Consider the following 20,329-nt stretch of genomic DNA (forward strand, 5'->3'; position numbering starts at 1 on the left):
AATTTTATTTGTCACAGACAGATTAGCCCTGGTGTTCATTCAGAGGTTGATTTATGTGCGGAGCAGGCGTCTGCCCCAGGCGTCAGTCCCAGGTGTCTGCCCCAGGCATCAGTCCCAGGCGTCAGATCCAGGTGTCTGCCCCAGGCGTCAGTCCCAGGTGTCTGCCCCAGGCGTCTGCCCCAGGCATCAGCCCCAGGCATCTGCCCCAGGCATCAGTCCCAGGCGTCAGATCCAGGTGTCTGCCCCAGGCGTCAGTCCCAGGCGTCAGCCCCAGGCGTCAGCACCAGGCGTCAGCCCCAGGCGTCAGTCCCAGGCGTCTGCCCCAGGCGTCAGTCCCAGGCGTCAGTCCCAGGCGTCAGTCCCAGGCGTCAATCCCAGGCGTCAGTCCCAGGCGTCTGCCCCAGGCGTCAGTCCCAGGCGTCAATCCCAGGCGTCTGCCCCAGGCGTCAGTCCCAGGCGTCCCAGGCGTCAGTCCCAGGCGTCAGTCCCAGGCGTCAGTCCCAGGCGTCAGTCCCAGGCGTCAGTCCCAGGTATCTTCCACAGGCGTCAGTCCCAGGCGTCAGTCCCAGGCATCAGTCCCAGGCGTCAATCCCAGGCGTCAGTCCCAGGCGTCAGTCCCAGGCGTCAATCCCAAGCGTCAGCCCCAGGCGTCAGTCCCAGGCGTCTGCCCCAGGCGTCAGTCCCAGGCGTCTGCCCCAGGCGTCTGCCCCAGGCGTCAGTCCCAGGCGTCAGTCCCAGGCGTCAGTCCCAGGCGTCAGTCCCAGGCGTCAGTCCCAGGCGTCAGTCCCAGGCGTCAGTCCCAGGCGTCAGTCCCAGCGTCAATCCCAGCCCCAGGCGTCAGTCCCAGGCGTCAGTCCCAGGCGTCAGTCCCAGGCGTCAGTCCCAGGCGTCAGTCCCAGGCGCGTCCCAGGCGTCAGTCCCAGGCCCCAGGCGTCAGTCCCAGCGTCAGTCCCAGGCGTCAATCCCAGCAGTCCCATCCCAGGCGTCAGTCCCAGGCGTCAATCCCAGGCGTCAGTCCCAGGCGTCCAGGCGTCAATCCCAGGCGTCCCAGGCGTCAGTCAGTCCCAGGCGGCGTCAATCCCAGGCGTCAGTCCCAGGCGTCAGTCCGTCTGCCCAGGCATCTTCCACAGGCGTCAGTCCCAGGCGTCAGTCCCAGGCATCTTCCACAGGCGTCAATCCCAGGCGTCAGTCCCAGGCGTCAGCCCCAGGCGTCAGTCCCAGGCGTCTGCCCCAGGCGTCAATCCCAGGCGTCCGCCCCAGGCGTTTGCTCCATGCATCAGTTCTAGGCGTCAGCTCCGTTATAAAACTGTCCACGCCAATTGCCCTTATTATTCTTTCTCTCCCTCCCATAGAAAGTTGAGTATGTGCAACCTGATGGGAGAACCTCAAACACTTGTTAATCCTCCACAAACATTACATTGGGCTCATTCAGTTAGTCTGCCATTTGTAGAATGAATTGCTTGTTGACCTCACAGTCTTTATTTCCAGGGATGACAGTGACATGGAAAGAAAGCTAGCCTCATCCCTTGGAGTAGAGTAAGTTTTTACAGTACAGAAAGTTTTTACAGTACAGAAAGAATAAGGTAATCTGTGTTGTGCTGGGTCGCTCTAGTTTTACTTACTCTATGTAACTCCTGATGCTGAGCCTTGTTGTGTGTTGTTCCTGGGGCAATTCATATCCCCATTCATTTCAGAATAACAAATGTATTGTTGTATACCAGATTCAACATTTTCTGTAAGCTATTAATTTCAAATCAAATTTCAAAATAAAATGTTATTTGTCACATACGCAGAATAGAACAGGTGAAGACCTTACCATGAAGTTCTTACTCACAGGCCCATTTGCAGTGAAGTCAATACTTGTCAGTGTTTCTGTTATCCAAAATAACTGATTCTCTTTCTCTTGTTTTTCCAGTGGAACTGAAGTTCAATCTGGACCAGTATGTGAACAAGCGTTACCCAGGTCTGGTGAAGATCGTCCGCAACAGTAAGAGGGAAGGCCTGATCCGAGCCAGGATACACGGTTGGAATGCTGCAACCGCCCCGGTTGTAGGTTTCTTCGATGCCCATGTAGAGTTCAACACTGCCTGGTAAGAACTGTGCTTCATCTTCATACAGTATCTCCTCATTGTCCTTTTTACTCTTGGGGTTCATGTTAGAGTGCAATGGTTGTAGTCCTACATAATCGTAGATTAAATATGCGGGTCGCCCCTCAAGCATTTTGATTAAGCGTCAGCTAAACTGTGCTTATGCTATGAGGAATTGTTACTGAGGCAGCAAATTCAGGGAACATGAGCTCCATTGTGAATTAGTTAGAACAGTTAATAAGCTTTTCCTGAGGTTCAAACTCATCACTTCTGAACTGTGACTAATGGCCAATAGAAAATACACTGAGTTTCAATTATGTTACCTGTACTGTACTGTAAGTCGCTGAAATAGGCCTAAGCCTTGTTTTTACGGTGGTGGGACAATGACATAAGAGATAACAGATAAAATTTTGTTTTTGCCACATTTTTTTCACCCTCCTCCAGCCTTAGGCTTCAGTGTTATAAGCATGATGGAAACGACTTAAGGGGGTCTCAACCCAATGTCTGGCTTGCACCTATGCTTACCACCAAACAAGTCACTCAAGCGCCTTGTAATTGGCACCTAATTTGAGCCTGTCATCCTGTCAGGCTTTTCAAGACGTAGAGTGTGTGGTGTGTTCCTGGGGAAGCTGGGGGAGGGCTGGAACCAAAGGTTTGGGTAATAAGTTATTTGGCTGCCTCCCTGGCTGTAGCTCAGGCACTTCACCTAACAACATACAACCACTGCTTCATAACTGAAACATCAGCCAGAAAGGGAAGCGAAGACAACAAATATTTGCAGAATATATTTACATATCGCTTCAATAAAATTGTGGTTAAATATCTTATTCAAGAGTATTGCATTCTATCGTGTTATGAATAAAGCATAGAGTTTGACTGTAGCATGAAAATCTAGGGCCTAGATTTACCATGTCAGGTCACGTGGTCTGACTAGATTTACCAAGTCAGGTCACGTGGTCTGACTTGATTTACCAAGTCAGGTCACGTGGTCAGGAAAAGGTCCTGGTCTCCTCCTTCCTACTTATGAATAAACAACTGTATGATTCCAACACAGATTTGACTATAATAAACAGCATCAAAGCTGAAAAAGACATACACAAATATGAGCACAGATAGTATCATACAAAATCAAACCAAATCACATATAGCCACAGACAGTCCATCTACTGTGATCTGATCCGCCAATCATTCATCACTGTCATCCTTTTGACCTCTGGTCAGAGGAGGATCTCATGTACCTCGATTTTCACCCAGGAGTGCTTTTAGTGAGAACGTAATGGACACTCCAAACCCACAGGGTGTCTCTGCCAGTCAGCCAGCTACATCTGGGAGTTTGTTGGTTTCATCAGGAGTTGGAGTGGGTGATGATAATTGATACCCTGGTGGTTCCCTCATCTGTTTCCCCATCTGCTCCTTTTAAAAAATGGATGTGCTTTTCTGCCCCCTCACCATCCTTTCACCTCCACGGGTCCACCCTCATTGTTTCTGATGTTCGCTCCCCTGTTTTACATGCAGGGATCTATCAAAATTATCCTTTGAGTTAGCTCACTTGCTGCCTTCATGACTCACGCCGCACGCACGCACGCATACCCTCACACTCACACTCTACATTTAAAGCGTGGCTTCTGTTCGATACGGCAGCCGTGCATTTGCTTTGCATGAGTCTCTATTTCTGAAAAGTACAGCTGTGCACTTGGACCCCAGTGATTCTATCGAATAAGCTGTGATATGTTAAAAAACATAGAGATAATGTATATGAGATGAAAAGCATCAGCCACTACATTCTTGTAAGAAACAGGTTTTGTGTTGCATACAGTCCATTTTTCCCCACTTCAACTGTGAGTGTACTTACACAGTATGTGTGCACAGAGCTGAGCATAATATAATCTATTTCAGTGGGAATAGGGGGAAAAAACATGACAATTTTGTTGAATGAATGTGGTGTATTGTTCTGCTAGCCCGCAACCTTAGATGTGTCCAAGCCCCTGTATTCATCATCATATGACTATGCAATATGGCACATACTACAGTAATAAGTGAGATGGATTGTTCCCCTGCCTTTTTGTCATGAGACACAGTGAATGACCTTGTAAAAACTACTAGTGCATACCCAGGCATCCAGTTTGCTGAGCCAAGTGAACCTGCTGGCATTCTGAAGCCAAGAAGCTGTCTCGTTGATATTGTTTACCCTTTGTATTTTTTTATTTTATTTAACTAGGCAAGTCAGTTAAGAACAAATTCTTACTTACAACGACGGCCTACCAGAAGGGAAAAGGCCTACTGCAGGGACGGGGGCTGGGATTAAAAATATACAACAATATAGGACAAAACACACATCACGACGAGACAACAAAACTCTACAAAGACACACAACACACCTAAGACACAACACACCTAAGACATCAACATAGCAAGGCAGCAACACATGACAACAACATGGTATCAACACAACATGGCGGCAGCACAACATGGTAGCAGCACAAAACAAGGTACAAACATTATTGGGCACAGACAACAGCACAAAGGAAGAGACAACAATACATCACGCAAAGCAGCTACAACTGTCAGTAAGAGTGTCATTGATTGTGTCTAGTATGCAATTGATTACACACATTTTTGGATTTATAGGATAGTTAGATATAATTGCATCATACTTGGTTTATTTAAGTGTGGATAGTTCTCATGTGAATAGTTTTCACAAATGGAATGGATGGAACACATTCAGTTTTACAGGATGTTATATTATTGCATTATTTTGTGTCATCTAAATATGTGCACAATCCATTTCCTCCCTCTGAAGCCATTCCAGTACAACTATATATCCAAGGCTGAGAAACAGGGTCATTCATTCCGAGGCGAACATTCTAATCCCACTAAACTCTATTTTTCTGTTCAGTAAATACAATTAATGAGGTGGAAATACAGCAGGGTTGTAATAAGCATCTACGCCTCTTGAACTCTGAACTCAGAGGGAGAGCCTCAGATAAATTGATATTGTTTATTTTTTTATTCTGCCCCATTGCAATCTCAGGTTATTAATGAATAGTTAATGCGAGCGCTATGTGTGTATGTGTGCCTGCTGAGTGTGTGGGGGAGATTAAAGGTTGTGGGTGTTGGATGTTGGCTGCATGGCTGTAATGAAATGCACGACTCACAACCCCACGCTTTGATGGTGTTGTGATGCTGCTGCACCTTGTGATCCCACCGTTTCCCAGGATTCAGATTGAGGTCAAGGAATGGAAAATAGGACCAATAAAAGAGAAAAGAGCAATATGACAGTTCCAACCTCTTCCATGGACCTCTCAACTGGTTTGTGTGCTTTGCATTCGTTGGATTCGTAGTTCAGATTTTTTAAATATATTTAAACAGAATTCAATTAGGTGCTTATCTTAGACAAATTTGTGAACTAAACACTTGTTTTCCAAACAAAGGAAATGGGATAGATGGCTACCCACAGACCTTATCCCATGTAGTTAAATGTGCGAAACAATTAAAAAGTAACCTGACATATTTCTCAAAGCTTGGAAATTAATCACTTTTAGTGGGATAGGCAGAAATCTGTTGATGGCAAAGCCAGCAAAAATGTTTGTGCGACAAAATGTAGGCACTCAAATCATTAAATTATCATAAAAGCATTACCTACCCTATACCTTAATGTAATCGATCGCACACAACAAACCATCTAACATGTGATTTTACATTACGGATCAAATACTCTTGTAGGCCTATGTAAATCCATGACTCACAGACCTACACATAATAAACTAGAGGCCTATAGCTTAATTAATAGACTATGAAATTAGAATATAATGCCCTGATATAACTGTAATAATCCTAATAGGCTTGGCAATCTCTCAGATCACTGTCTCAGAGACCAGGAGATAGTAGGGTAGACAGCCACAAATGTAACTATTTTGTTTTTATTTAACTAGGCAAGTCAGTTGAGAACAAATTCTTATTTACAATAACAGCCTACACTGGCCAAACCCGGACAATGCTGGGCCAATTGTGCGCCGCCCTATGGGACTCCCAATCACGGCCGGTTGTGATACAGACTGGATTCGAATCAGGGTGTCTGTAGTGATGCCTCAAGCACTGAGATGTAGTGCCTTAGACCGCTGCGCAACTCAGGAGCAGGCCAATCAAAGTAGATCAGGTTTAGATTAGGTTACACACTGTATATTAAACACCATCAAAGGAAAGGTAAATTATAACAGTATTCTAATACACATAATAATATTCCATAACCTATATAGACTAGAACAGTGGTCACCAACATTTTCTTAGTCGAGATCACATTGAGTCACAATGCAATTCTCTGCTGGGTGCAGGAGATCAAGTGCTGCTACAATGTATTGTGTGAGATCAATAGGGCCTCGCTATAGTGCATGGGTGGAGAAACACAGAGCTAAGTTCTATTTCCAATTAAATTACATTCCTAAAAATGATAGGCCATTGACTGGAAATAGATATTGTTTCATTCATTTGCCTAATTTCATATAAGAGAGGTCTGATTTTCTTAATGTAAGCCTTCCCCTTAATATAAATAACCCTTATATTTCAAAACTGGAGTGTCAAGCTAGGCTATATAATGACACTGGTAATAGGTCAGTTGTTGTAGCCCACAACTTGCGAGGCACATCAGAGCATAAATTGAAATAACCTTTATCTCACTGGACTGATGACACTGTTGTAGTCCTAAAACAAATAAAACTCACTAATTTTCTGTACTCTTTGACAATCTCTCTCTAGGCATGGTTTTTAACTCTTACAGTAGCCTTTTCTACAGTCAGTATCAACTTTGCTGTGGGCTCATGGAAGCTGCTGTAGACACAGTGATCTAAGTTATCCAATTAGCCAGCGGTATGACTACAGGTGCACCTGATTTAGCTCTCTATCTTCACACTAATAAAATGGTTTAAAATGGGAATGCAGGGCATTCAGGGCCCCTGAATCAAGTGGACCATATATTGCATTATTGGTGAATAGGCTACAAAGAAAATATATAAAAACAATAATAGCCACCCTGATTGGCTGGGCCTGGATTCACACTGCCAGTTCCGGTGCTCCTGCTTTTAATGGATATAATGAAAACAGTGTTGCTGCGCTGTGCAGGTCTATTACTACAAGTATTATTTTGAATTCTGATTTAAAGTGAAACATGCCTTTTCTTTCCCGCTCGCTCTGACTGACTGGTCTTGGTTCAGTGTTTATCCATCTTGAAAAGAGAAGGATGGTATAAACACTTACACAGTGAGTGCTTCACAGACCACATACCAGGCAGGCATCTAATACAACAGCGCTATCAAATCAGCCTGAATTAACCCCCAAGCCTATACTGTATACCGACCAGGTAAACTGAAAACGTACAAAGTAATCTCAAAAATCTATCGGGATATTGACAAAATCTATTTCACTGTAACTTTAAATTCAGTTTGAATTACCTTCCCTACCTTTCATCTAGAGCAGTCATTTTCACAGGATTAGTATATAATATTGATATTTATGCTACAGATTCAAGCATTATTTATCCAAAGAAACAACTCTGAAGACTGGATAGTCTAAGATCAGTGTACAGTCTTAATGTGCTAGAACAGGGATGGACAACTGGCGGCCCGCGGACCCCCTTTTATAGGCCTGCGGACCAATTTCACCCTACATTTTTTTAGGAACTCAGTCGGGATCTCAATTTACTTTTGAGAGTTAGAATACACAAGGTGCAATTTCTAAAATTGATTGTGCATCGGCAGTCACTCAATTAGCATGTTTAGATTGGTAAATTAGTCTCGTGGCCAGCTATCTAAACTTGCAGTAAGCATGGTCGAATTACTGACCGGGGTGGGGGCCATTGATCATCAGATGTAGATACACAGACCCACAAGCCACTGTGGCTCCTCATGATGAGTTCAGGTTTTTTGTGGCCCCCTCCCCCATCAAAGTTGCCCATCCCTGTGCTAGAACGTGACCGGAAACGATGAAGTCTGAGATCCCCGCACACACACTCTCTTTCGCTTTCTCTCACACACAAACAAACACACACAGAAATGTGAATGCACACACACACAGCGTTAATGTTCTCATAAATGGAAGCTACAGTATGTCACAATGAAATTGCCTCTACTTTCTGCACAGGCAATTTACATGTTCTGCTGCATTTGGCCTGCAAACAAATTAAACTGATCCTATTTTAGGCACTTGGTGCCTGCAGTTCTGTGTGTGTATGGTTGTGAATGAAGCTAGATCCCATTATCTGATAAATCCGTGCTTGAGAAACTTTTCAAACAGGAATTCCATTAATCTGGAAAAATTGAGTTGTAATCTCACACGGCCTGCATTCTGGGCTCTGTACAGAGGACAAAGGTAGGACAGATAGGGAGAGGAGCCATCCTCAGAAGGTGGCATGTAGACTCAAGTACACACAGATAGCGATTGAGTAGATTTTTATCCTGCCATATGACGCTCCACGACCCCAGGTATGTGTGACTTTGCTTAGGTTGGGAAAATCAGTGTTGATCGTCATATTAGACAATCTTTTAATTGGTTTTGAGTGTGTTAAAAACACACACAAGGCTGTTTATTTTGTAGCATGTAGACATTCAATAAATCAAATCATGAAAATAAACAACGGATTCAATAATCCGTTTTTCCAAAACGTCTGTACATTTTTTTTAAGGTCTTGAAACCAGGCAAGGTAGGAATAAAATGAGAGAAGCTCTAGAATAACAACTAATGGCAAGACCTATTGCCACAATGTATTCACAATATTACATGAGTCATCGCTGAGGGAAAAAACACTATTTGAATATGAAACCAGATTGAATCTGGACAGATGTCGGTGAATAACCCTCCCGGTGATGGTGCATATGAAAAGATAGGAAGAGCAGAGGGGGAAAATGACAAGCATCATCAGTCAAACCTGATCCCTCATTGTTTCTACACCTTGTCTTCTCCCTCATCAACACTGGGATCCCTGAGGTACCTATTGAGGTAGCTAGTGTTGAGCATGCTGCTAACTACCTCTGGGGTGCTACTGTACCCTAGACTCTGAAGGACAAGGGAAGATGAATGGCTGATGGAGTGTACTGGAAAAGGGGGTTCTGGGTCCTCAAGGTTAGAGAATGCATACAGGATCTACCATCAGCAACATCAGCATGTGAGATTGTATTCATCCTTGCCTATCCATGTTAGGCACATGGCAATGCGAAGATTACAGAAGGTTGTTTATGGAATTAAAACACAGCCTACTCATTCTAAGCAGAATGCAATCTATATTTAGTGGCTAAGGAATGACATCAATAGATAGCTCAGAAATAACTGGGGGGTTGGGGGGGGGGGGGGCTATACACAAATCCTGGAGTTATTGTCAGGATTTGGCCAGGGTTGTTCCGGGTTTTGGTCAGTAGATGTCCCCATTGTGCTTTTTGTCCCTATGTTTTTCCCTTGATCCCCATTATTATTTGCACCTGTGTCTCGTTTCCCCTGATTGTATTTAAACCCTTTGTTTCCCTCAGTTCTGTGCTCTGTGTTTGTATGTTAGCACCCTGCCCTAGTGTTCTGTGTGCTCTTGTCGATTCCGGGTGAAGTTCTTGTGGTATTCTGTTTTTGTTTATTTTTGGTGAGTTTCTTTTGAGGTCCTGTGTTTTTCCTACCACCTTTTGGATTTGCCATTTTTTGTATTTTAGGATTTTTTCTTTATTAAATACACCGCTTAAGTACATTTTGGGTTCTGCTGTCTAATGAATTTCAAGAGTGTCCTCAGTTATTGAGTCTTTATGCAGTCATTTTCAATGAATTTCAAAGTGTTCATTAACAATATTAAGTAGCATTGCAATATTCTTTATCACCCTTCAGTTATTATGTTTCATCATTCCAGTTTGACTTCAAAGCACATATGGTAAATAATGTTTGTCAGACAATTTGGTTCATCAACACCTTTCTTTACCTGGATACAAACCAACTTTCCAACAGCAGATGGTGAACTCAACCCCTCTCCCACACAGACTTTTATCATTGCCAGTATGCCTTAAAGTAAGTAGAGACCCAGGTCTCTCATATGCCAATCTTTCTCAATGAGATGGGAAGCTTTTTACAATCACTCCACTGTTATTAAATGATTGCTTTTACTAAGTAGTGCCTCTGTCAGTCATTTTTACTGGCAAACCCACTTATAGCTCCATTTGGATCCATTCCTCTGCACTCTTTCCACTACCTTGATGTGATGAAGAATAATTCTGCTTTTGGAAGATAAATGGGCTTGGTTTTAAAGAAATGGAGAGAAAGGGGAGGAAGCGAGAGAAAAGAGGAAAGAGAATTTAAGACAAGGTGATGAGAGAGATAGAGGATTAGAATGGAGAGAGATAAGGGAGAGGGTATTTTTAAGAGTTACCTTAAATATGAGTCGTAATTGCAGCCTCCTGTCAGATTGAGAATAATGCTTGTCAGAAATGGATATTTGCTCTAAAACTGTACTGAACCGTCCGACATTAGACAGATGATCAAAATATAGCCAGGGCTGACAGTATGGCTAAATAATTGACAGCCACCCTGGATTATTCCCTTACCATCTATCTAACGGTATCAGCATGCATGCCTTAGGCCAAAGGAGTAGGAAAGAAAGGAAACAAACACATCAACTCTGTAGCCAGCCACTTCAATGACCTGGGGACACCAACACCAAGACTGCTTCTCACTGCTTGATGTACTCTGACACAGAATGTGCCAAACAACACCCTAGAGCACGACCCATTGTTGAAGACTGGCAGGCTTTTGGAGAAAGGATTTTTATTGAGGATCACTGGCAACCCTGTATATGGGAAATAGTAGCTAAAGATCTCAAGGGAGCCAACACTGCTTTTTTATTGCTGGGCATATGTATTCATTTATTTCCTTACTGTTTTACCCACCTAAAGGTATGTTGATGGATGTTTGTTTGATGGTTGTGCTTGAGAAAACTATTCTATTACAGTGTCACAGTACAGTAGCTCATCCCTGATGTCTGTCTCTTCTCTTAACTAAGGGCGGAGCCTATCCTGACCAGGGTGAAGGAGGACCACACCCGGATTATCCTCCCGGCCATCGACAACATCAAGTTCAACACATTCGAGGTGCAGCAGTACGCCAATGCGGCCCACGGCTACAACTGGGGCCTGTGGTGCATGTACATCATACCCCCTCAGGAGTGGCTGGACAAGGGCGATGAGACAGCTCCCATCAGGTAACACCACTCACCATAGCTGAGCACCCCCTCCATTATAGATGAGGATCTTTGATGAAATACAGATAGCTCGGTCCCGGATATGACTTGTACATTGTTAGAGCCCTCAACTATATGGCTCTATAGGTCTTTGGTACAAGTGTACAGGCCAAACAACCAACAGTGAACCTCTCTATTGAAAAAAGTATCTAATTAAAATTATAAATATCTTAATATTGATGTGTGCGGTGCACGAGAGGAAGCATTGAATATTGGGTCATATGTGTTTTTACATACGGTGGGTGAGCGTTGTACATTACTCTAGTTTACACAACTGTGTTTATTGGGTTAGTTCTCTACTGTATGGAAGCAATAGTCACTGTAATCATAGAATTTATGGTTATTACCATAATTATTCACCTAGGGTCCTCAGGTAAATCATGTCTTATGTATTTTTATACAATGGGTGATTTGGAATTCCCATTGTTAGAGCCTATTCTGCTCATGATATACTTAAAGTGGAACTGACAGCATTTTAGCAACATGAAATCTTATTCAAATCTGTTCACATACACCCCTAGAAAGAATGACACCTTTTTTATTTACATTTTTTAACATTTTCTGACAAGCGAGCACTTAGATATGGTCATTTTCACATTTTCATAAATTCTCAGAATGTTTGGGAATGACGTATAGTAAGTCATTTGTGAAAATTCTATAGCGGCCATGCATTTGGACAATTAATAGACACTGCAGCAAATAAAACATCTGTCCTGACCAGGACCAGAGTCTATGGAGACCGGTGTTCCATAGCCAATCAGACCTACAGTAGATCTATATGCAAAGAAGCCATGTGCCACATGGGCCTGCCATCATTCACTTTGAACTGGACAGTGTGTATACAGGCAGTAGAAACAGTTTGACTTTAGATCATTAGAACACATTTGCCAAAGCCACAAAATTCACCTGAATGGTTTTTTGTAAATATGTACACTGAACAAAAATATAAACACAACATGTAAAGTGTTGCTCCTATGTTTCATGAGCTGAAATAAAAGATACCCAACATTTTCCATACGCACAAAAAGCTTATTTATATCAAATTTTGTGCACAGATTTGTTGACATCTATGATTGTGAGTATTTCTCCTTTGCCAAGATAATCCACCCACCAGACAGGTGTGGCATATCAAGAAACTGATGAAACAGCATGATCATTACACAGGTGCACCTTGTGCAGGGGACAATAAAAGGCCACTAAAATGTGCAGTTTTGTCACAACACAATGCCACAGATTTCTCAAGTTTTGAAGGAGTGTGCAATTGGGATGACGACTGCCAGAATGTCAACCAGAGCTGTTGCCAGAGAATTGAATGTTAATTTCTCTACCATAAGCCGGTTCCAATGTCAATTTAGAGAATTTGGCAGTAGGTCGTCACAACCTCACACCACGTACAGTGGGGCAAAAAAGGTTTTATTCAGCCACCAACTGTGCAAGTTCTCCCACTTAAAAAGATGAGAGAGGCCTGTAATTTTCATCATAGGCACACTTCAACTATGACAGACAAAATGAGGAAACAAATCCAGAAAATCACATTGTAGGATTTTTAATGAATTTATTTGAAAATGATGGTGTAAAATAAAAATTTGGTCACCTACAAACAAGCAAGATTTTTGGCTCTCACAGACCTGTAACTTCTTCTTTAAGAGGCTCCTCTGTCCTCCACTCATTACCCGTATTAATGGCACCTGTTTGAACTTGTTATCAGTATAAAAGACACCTGTCCACAACCTCAAACAGTCACACTCCAAACTCCACTATGGCCAAGACCGAAGAGCTGTCAAAGGACACCAGAAGCAAAATTGTAGACCTGCACCAGGCTGGGAAGACTGAATCTGCAATAGGTAAGCAGTTTGGTTTGAAGAAATCAACTGTGGGAACAATTATTAGGAAATGAAAGACATACAAGACCACAGATAATCTCCCTCGATCTGGGGCTCCACTCAAGATCTCACCCCGTGGGGTCAAAGTGATCACAAGAACAGTGAGCAAAAATCCCAGAACCACACGGGGGGACCTAGTGAATGACCTGCAGAGAGCTGGGACCAAAGTAACAAAGCCTACCATCAGTAACACACTACGCCGCCAGGGACTCAAATCCTGCAGTGCCAGACGTGTCCCCCTGCTTAAGCCCATACATGTCAAGGCCCGTCTGAAGTTTTCTAGAGAGCATTTGGATGACCCAGAAGAAGATTGGGAGAATTTCATCTGACACCAAAATATAACTTTTCGGTAAAAACCCAACTCGTTGTGTTTGGAGGACAAAGAATGCCGAGTTGCATTCAAAGAACACCATACCTACTGTGAAGCATGGGGGTGGAAACATCATGCTTTGGGGCTGTTTTTCTGCAAAGGAACCAGGACGACTTCCGTTAATGAATGGGGCCATGTATCGTGAGATTCTGAGTGAAAATCTCCTTCCATTAGCAAGGGCATTGAAGATGAAACGTGGCTGGGTCTTTCAGCATGACAATGATCCCAAACACACCCCGGCCAGTTTCTCCTGGAGATCCAGTCTCCAGATCTCAACCCCATAGAAAATCTTTGGGGGGAGTTGAAAGTACGTGTTGCCCAGCAACAGCCCCAAAACTTCACTGCTCTAGAGGAGATCTGCATGGAGGAATAGGCCAAAATACCAGCAACAGTGTGTGAAAACGGAGGAATTACAGAAAACGTTTGACATCTGTCATTGCAAACAAAGGGTATATAACAAAGTATTGAGATAACCACTACTTCAAGGTCTCAAAGCGAATGACGTCACCGATTGAAATGCTATTAGCGCGCACCACCGCTAACTACAGTGCCTTGCGAAAGTATTTGGCCCCCTTGAACTTTGCGACCTTTTGCCACATTTCAGGCTTCAAACATAAAGATATAAAACTGTATTTTTTTGTGAAGAATCAACAACAAGTGCGACACAATCATGAAGTAGAACGACATTTATTGGATATTTCAAACTTTTTTAACAAATCAAAAACTGAGAAATTGGGCGTGCAAAATTATTCAGCCCCTTTACTTTCAGTGCAGCAAACTCTCTCCAGAAGTTCAGTGAGGATCTATGAATGATCCAATGTTGACCTAAATGACTAATGATGATAAATACAATCCACCTGTGTGTAATCAAGTCTCCGTATAAATGCACCTGCACTGTGATAGTTTCAGAGGTCCGTTAAAAGCGCAGAGAGCATCATGAAGAACAAGGAACACACCAGGCAGGTCCGAGATACTGTTGTAAAGAAGTTTAAAGCCGAATTTGGATACAAAAAGATTTCACAAGCTTTAAACATCCCAAGGAGCACTGTGCAAGCGATAATATTGAAATGGAAGGAGTATCAGACCACTGCAAATCTACCAAGACCTGGCCGTCCCTCTAAACTTTCAGCTCATACAAGGAGAAGACTGATCAGAGATGCAGCCAAGAGGCCCATGATCACTCTGGATGAACTGCAGAGATCTACAGCTGAGGTGGGAGACTCTGTCCATAGGACAACAATCAGTTGTATATTGCACAAATCTGGCCTTTATGGAAGAGTGGCAAGAAGAAAGCCATTTCTTAAAGATATCCATAAAATGTGTCCTTTAAAGTTTGCCACAAGCCACCTGGGAGACACACCAAACATGTGGAAGAAGGTGCTCTGGTCAGATGAAACCAAAATTTAACTTTTTGGCAACAATACAAAACATTATGTTTGGCGTAAAAGCAACACAGCGCATCACCCTGAACACACCATACCCACTGTCAAACATGGTGGTGGCAGCATCATGGTTTGGGCCTGCTTTTCTTCAGCAGGGACAGGGAAGGTGGGAAGATGGGAAGATGGATGGAGCCAAATACAGGACCATTCTGGAAGAAAACCTGATGGAGTCTGCAAAAGACCTGAGACTGGGACGGAGATTTGTCTTCCAACAAGACAATGATCCAAAAGATAAAGCAAAATCTACAATGGAATGGTTCAAAATTAAACATATCCAGGTGTTAGAATGGCCAAGTCAAAGTCCAGACCTGAATCCAATCGAGAATCTGTGGAAAGAACTGAAAACTGCTGTTCACAAATGCTCTCCATCCAACCTCACTGAGCTCGAGCTGTTTTGCAAGGAGGATTGGGAAAAAATTTCAGTCTCTCGATGTGCAAAACTGATAGAGACATACCCCAAGCGACTTACAGCCGTAATCGCAGCAAAAGGTGGCGCTACAAAGTATTAACTTAAGGGTGCTGAATAATTTTGCACAGCCAATTTTTCAGTTTTTGATTTGTTAAAAAAGTTTGAAATATTCAATAAATGTCGTTCCACTTCATGATTGTGTCCCACTTGTTGTTGATTCTTCACAAAAAAATAGAGTTTTATATCTTTATGTTTGAAGCCTGAAATGTGGCAAAAGGTCGCAAAGTTCAAGGGGGCCGAATACTTTCGCAAGGCACTGTAGTTAGCCATTTCACATCCATTATACGACACAAGTCATTTTTTTAACAATTGTTCACAGACAGATTATTTCACTTATAATTTCCTGTTTCACAATTCCAGTGGGTCAGAAGTTTACATACACTAAGTTGACGGTGACTTTAAACAGCTTGGAAAATTGCAGAAAATGATTTCATGGCTTTAGAAGCTTCTGATAGGCTAATTGACATAATTTGAGTCAATTGGAGGTGTACCTGTGGTTGTATTTTAAAGCCTACCTTCAAACTCACTGCCTCTTTGCTTGACAACATGGGAAAATCAAAAGAATTCAGCCAAGACCTCAGAAAAGAATGTGTAGACCTTCACAAGTATGGTTCATCCTTGGGAGCAATTTCCAAATGCCTGAAGGTACCACGTTCCTCTGTATAAACAATAGTATGCAAGTGTAAACACCATGAGACCAGGCACCCGTCATACCCCTCAGGAAGGAGACGTGTTCTGTTTGCTAGAAATGAATGTACCTTGGTGCGAAAAGTGCAAATCAATCCCAGAACAACAGCAAATGACCTTGTGAAGATGCTGGAGGAAACAGGTACAAAAGTATTTATATCCACAGTAAAACAAGTCCTATATCGACATAACCTGAAAGGCCACTTAGCAAGGAAGAAGCCACTGCTCCAAAACTGCCATAAAAAAAGCCAGACTATGGTTTGCAACTGCACATGTGGACAAAGATCGTACTTTTTGGAGAAATGTCCCCTGGTCTCATGAAACAAAAATAGAACTGTTTGGCCATAATGACCATCATTATGTTTGGAGGGAAAGGGGAAGCCGAAGAACACCATCCCAACGTGAAGCACGGGGGTGCCAGCATCATGTTATGGGGGTGCTTTGATATATTCAAGCAACATCTCAAGACATCAGGCAGGAAGTTAAAGCTTGGTCGCAAATGGGTCTTCCAAATGGACAATGACCACAAGCATACTTCCAAAGTTGTGGTAAAATCACTTAAGGCCATCAAAGTCAAGGTATTGGATTGGCCATCACAAAGCCCTCAATCCTATAGAAATGTGTGGGCAGAACTGAAAACGTGTGTGCAAGCAAAGAGGCCTACAAACCTGACTCGGTTACACCAGCTCTGTCAGGAGGAATGGGCCAAAATTCGCCCAACTTATTGTTGGAAGCTTGTGGAAGGCTACCCGAAACGTTTGACCCAAGTCAAACAATTTAAAGGCAATGCTACCAAATACTAATTGAATGTATGTAAACTTCTAACCCACTGGGAATGTGATGAAAGAAATAAAAGCTGAAATAAATCATTCTCTCTAATATTATTCTGACATTTCACATTCTTAAAATAAAGTGGTGATCCGAACTGACCTAATACAGAGAATTTTTACTAGGATGGATTAAATGTCAGGAATTGTGAAAAACTGAGTTTAAATGTATTTGGCTTGGTGTATGTAAACTTCCCGACTTCAATTTAGTATTTTAACATATTAAAACAAAAGAGAGAAATAATATTTGACCAGCCTTTGCTGCTATACTTGCAGATGTGCATAATATGCTGCGACCCTAGTCAAAAAGTATTTAATAACTCTAAATAACAAACACATAGCTGTAGGTTGTTGCAACATTTAAACCTCAAACATGTTTTTCATTTTTTGCACTGCATGGATCACTGGTACGGTTGAATGCAGCATTGCTGTTTGGCGCACTCAAAACATTTTACTAGCTTAGCTAGGACTGTGGCATGAGTCTATACACTTTCCCTCCACTGCACGCTTAAACGGGACCCACGAAATCAGCGCAATTGAAGTTGAATTCACTGATGCGAGTGCTGTAATTTGTGGGTCCCATTGGTGACTCAACTGTTGACTTTATACTCGCGAGTGTGTCCTATTTGGCCGACGAGCCCTGTGTTTGACACGTGCGCTAGCCTATTAGCCACGTTATGACTGATCATTGCCCTTGCTGGTTTAATTGTATTGACATTCCCAGCCTTAGTTGGTTGTCCGTTTTTGTTCAAAATATTGAGTAATTGAAAATGAAACAATGAATCTTGAATGGGTTGTGGCAGCAAATAACGTAGCAGGTCAGCTGTGATTTGCAACCTGATCGCAAGAAATGCATTGGTGTATTATATTAATCGTGCATTGAACTGCATTTATCCATTGTGCCAATAATGCATTACTGTACTGTATGTCATGGAATTTTCAGTCAAATAGAACCTATTTTTAAAACATCGTATAAAGTTGATTTTGAAGTATAAACTGGGAATTTGGTATCTGGACTGATATTATGTCTGTTTGTTTCATATCTGCAAAGTAGTTAAAACGCTGTCAGATTCACTTTAAGCAATAAGACACAAGAGGCAGTGGCCATTTGCCTGTGACTGTATACACGATATAGCACTGTCTAGTGTGCTTTATTGCTTTTCTGAAACTGTTAACATGTTAAAATGACAATGATTTACATATTTTCATTAAAATGTTATTTTGATAAGTCAATTCATACAATATCATTCTTTCACCAGAAGATATCCACCTAATTTTCAAACGCTTTTAAAACACGGAAGACAAACGCGGAAACTATGGATACAACCTCGTCCATGCTCGGTATTATCATAGTTTATATGCGAGCCACTAGAAATCCCTACATTAGCATGTTTCTGTTAACCGAAACATCCTGACAAAATACAACATATTACTGGCCTTACACAGTACCCAAACCGGCCATGCACAAATTGATTTTGCCCCTCCTCCCCACACCAAACGCAATCATGACATGCAGGTTAAAATATAAAAACAAACTCTGAACCAATTATATTAATTTGGGGAAAGGTCAAAAAGCATTAAACATTTGTGGCAATTTAGTTAGCTAGCTTGCAGTTGGTAGCTAATTTGTCCTATTTAGCTAGCTTGCAGTTGGTAGCTAATTTGTCCTATTTAGCTAGTTTGCTGTTGCTAGCTAATTTGTCCTGGGATATAAATGTTGAGTTGTTATTTTACCTTAAATGCACAAGGTCCTCTACTCCGACAATTAATCAACACATAAAACGTTCACCGGAATTGTTTCTATTCATCTCTCCTCCTTCCAGGCGTTTTCTTCTTTGGACTTTATATGGCAATTGGCATCTAACTTTCATAGTTACCACAACACCACCGAACTCAGTTCATCTTTCAATCACCCACGTGGGCATAACCAATGAGGAGATGGCATGTGGGTATCTGCTTCTATAAACCAATGAGGACATGGGAGAGGCAGGACTTGCACCATGATCAGCGTCACAAATAGAACTGATTTCTATTTTAGCCCTTGGCAACTTGGTGCAATAATTGAATAACATGTATGTTTACATTTATTTTGCAACACTGGCGCATGCGACTGGAGCGGTCTGGTCAGCATGTTATGTGCCTGGACCTAAACTAAACTGCCGAGAAAAAACCCGATTCAAATGGTTGCCCAATCAGGCAGGCTACAGTAGATGCAAGGCATTTGAGCGGTTATTCAAATAGCCTACACAGCCAATCGCCAAATAATGCTTTTGGGAACGGGTAGAAAAAAAAATTATCAATCTAGAGGCAAAAATGACATTGTGGTGGTTTAATTCCAAAAAGTGCAAAAGGAAAGTTGAAAATATAGAGAAGTGAGGGCCAGAAAAGTAATGTCCGGAAAATATTTGGTGAAGTGGTAAAAAGAGGATGATAGCAGTGCTGGATATGTTATGGTGATGATTGTGAGGCTTGATACAAATTCGACAGTCTCAAGATGGGACTTCAAATAGGTCTATGGCATGTCAAGTGACAAGCCTACTGTTTGCATGGGTTAAATGGAATCTGAAATCTGGACATTGACTAACCTACTGTTTTTTTGGCAAACTCCAAAGTCCTCTGAAAATACTAGTCCCGTGCGAATCAACGTCCCTGTGTTTTGAGTTTGACAGGTGTTCAGCAATAAAAAATATTTGATTGATAAATTTAACAAAGTGTTGCGCACAGCCTATATATGAAGGGCCTACATGTGTGGACTTTCACAGTGAATGCTTTTATTTAAACGTTTTGTGCGAATGGAATGAACATCGCCAAATACATCATTAAAATGTTTTGCGCCTCTGGAATGACGGACATTCTGGGGTAATACAGTACATAACTAACCAACGTTCTCTAGTAATACTAGTCCCGTGCAAATTGAGCTATAACCTTAATAATAACTCCTGCAGAATTAAGCATTTCTTGCAGAAAAATTAGACACCAAATGTAGGCAAAATTTGGACTTGGGAACAGGAGTGAAGAAATATGATTTATTTATTTATTTATTTTGAGAGAATGCAATGTTCAGTTCGATACCATCTGTGGAGGTGTTGTCTTCATCATAAAACCATAAAAGCTGATAATATTTTAACCAAATAAAAAAATATGCATCGAAACCGAACTGAAATCTTATCAGAAACGCTTTCGGGTTGTTTTCACAGCTTTCTTTTTCCTTACAACTGGTCAAACTGATGTAATTTTGACATTTTGTACATAAAATCGTGTTTTTGTTGTTGCTTTATTATATTTTCTCCCCAGCCCCTAAACGTCTTTGC

General features: G+C 42.1%; 1 protein-coding gene across 1 annotated transcript in view; it reads left to right on the forward strand.

The window, feature by feature from the left end:
- Window positions 1-20,329, forward strand: part of LOC135513933 (polypeptide N-acetylgalactosaminyltransferase 9-like) — a 127,871-nt gene that overhangs the window by 42,428 nt on the left and 65,114 nt on the right. Inside the window, exons 4-5 of the mRNA XM_064936971.1 lie at window positions 1,916-2,090; window positions 11,104-11,301. Coding sequence (XP_064793043.1) covers window positions 1,916-2,090; window positions 11,104-11,301 — 373 coding nt within the window. The remainder of the gene's footprint in view (window positions 1-1,915; window positions 2,091-11,103; window positions 11,302-20,329) is intronic.

The sequence above is a fragment of the Oncorhynchus masou genome, chromosome 25 (assembly GCF_036934945.1).
Source record: "Oncorhynchus masou masou isolate Uvic2021 chromosome 25, UVic_Omas_1.1, whole genome shotgun sequence".
NCBI lineage: Eukaryota > Metazoa > Chordata > Actinopteri > Salmoniformes > Salmonidae > Oncorhynchus > Oncorhynchus masou.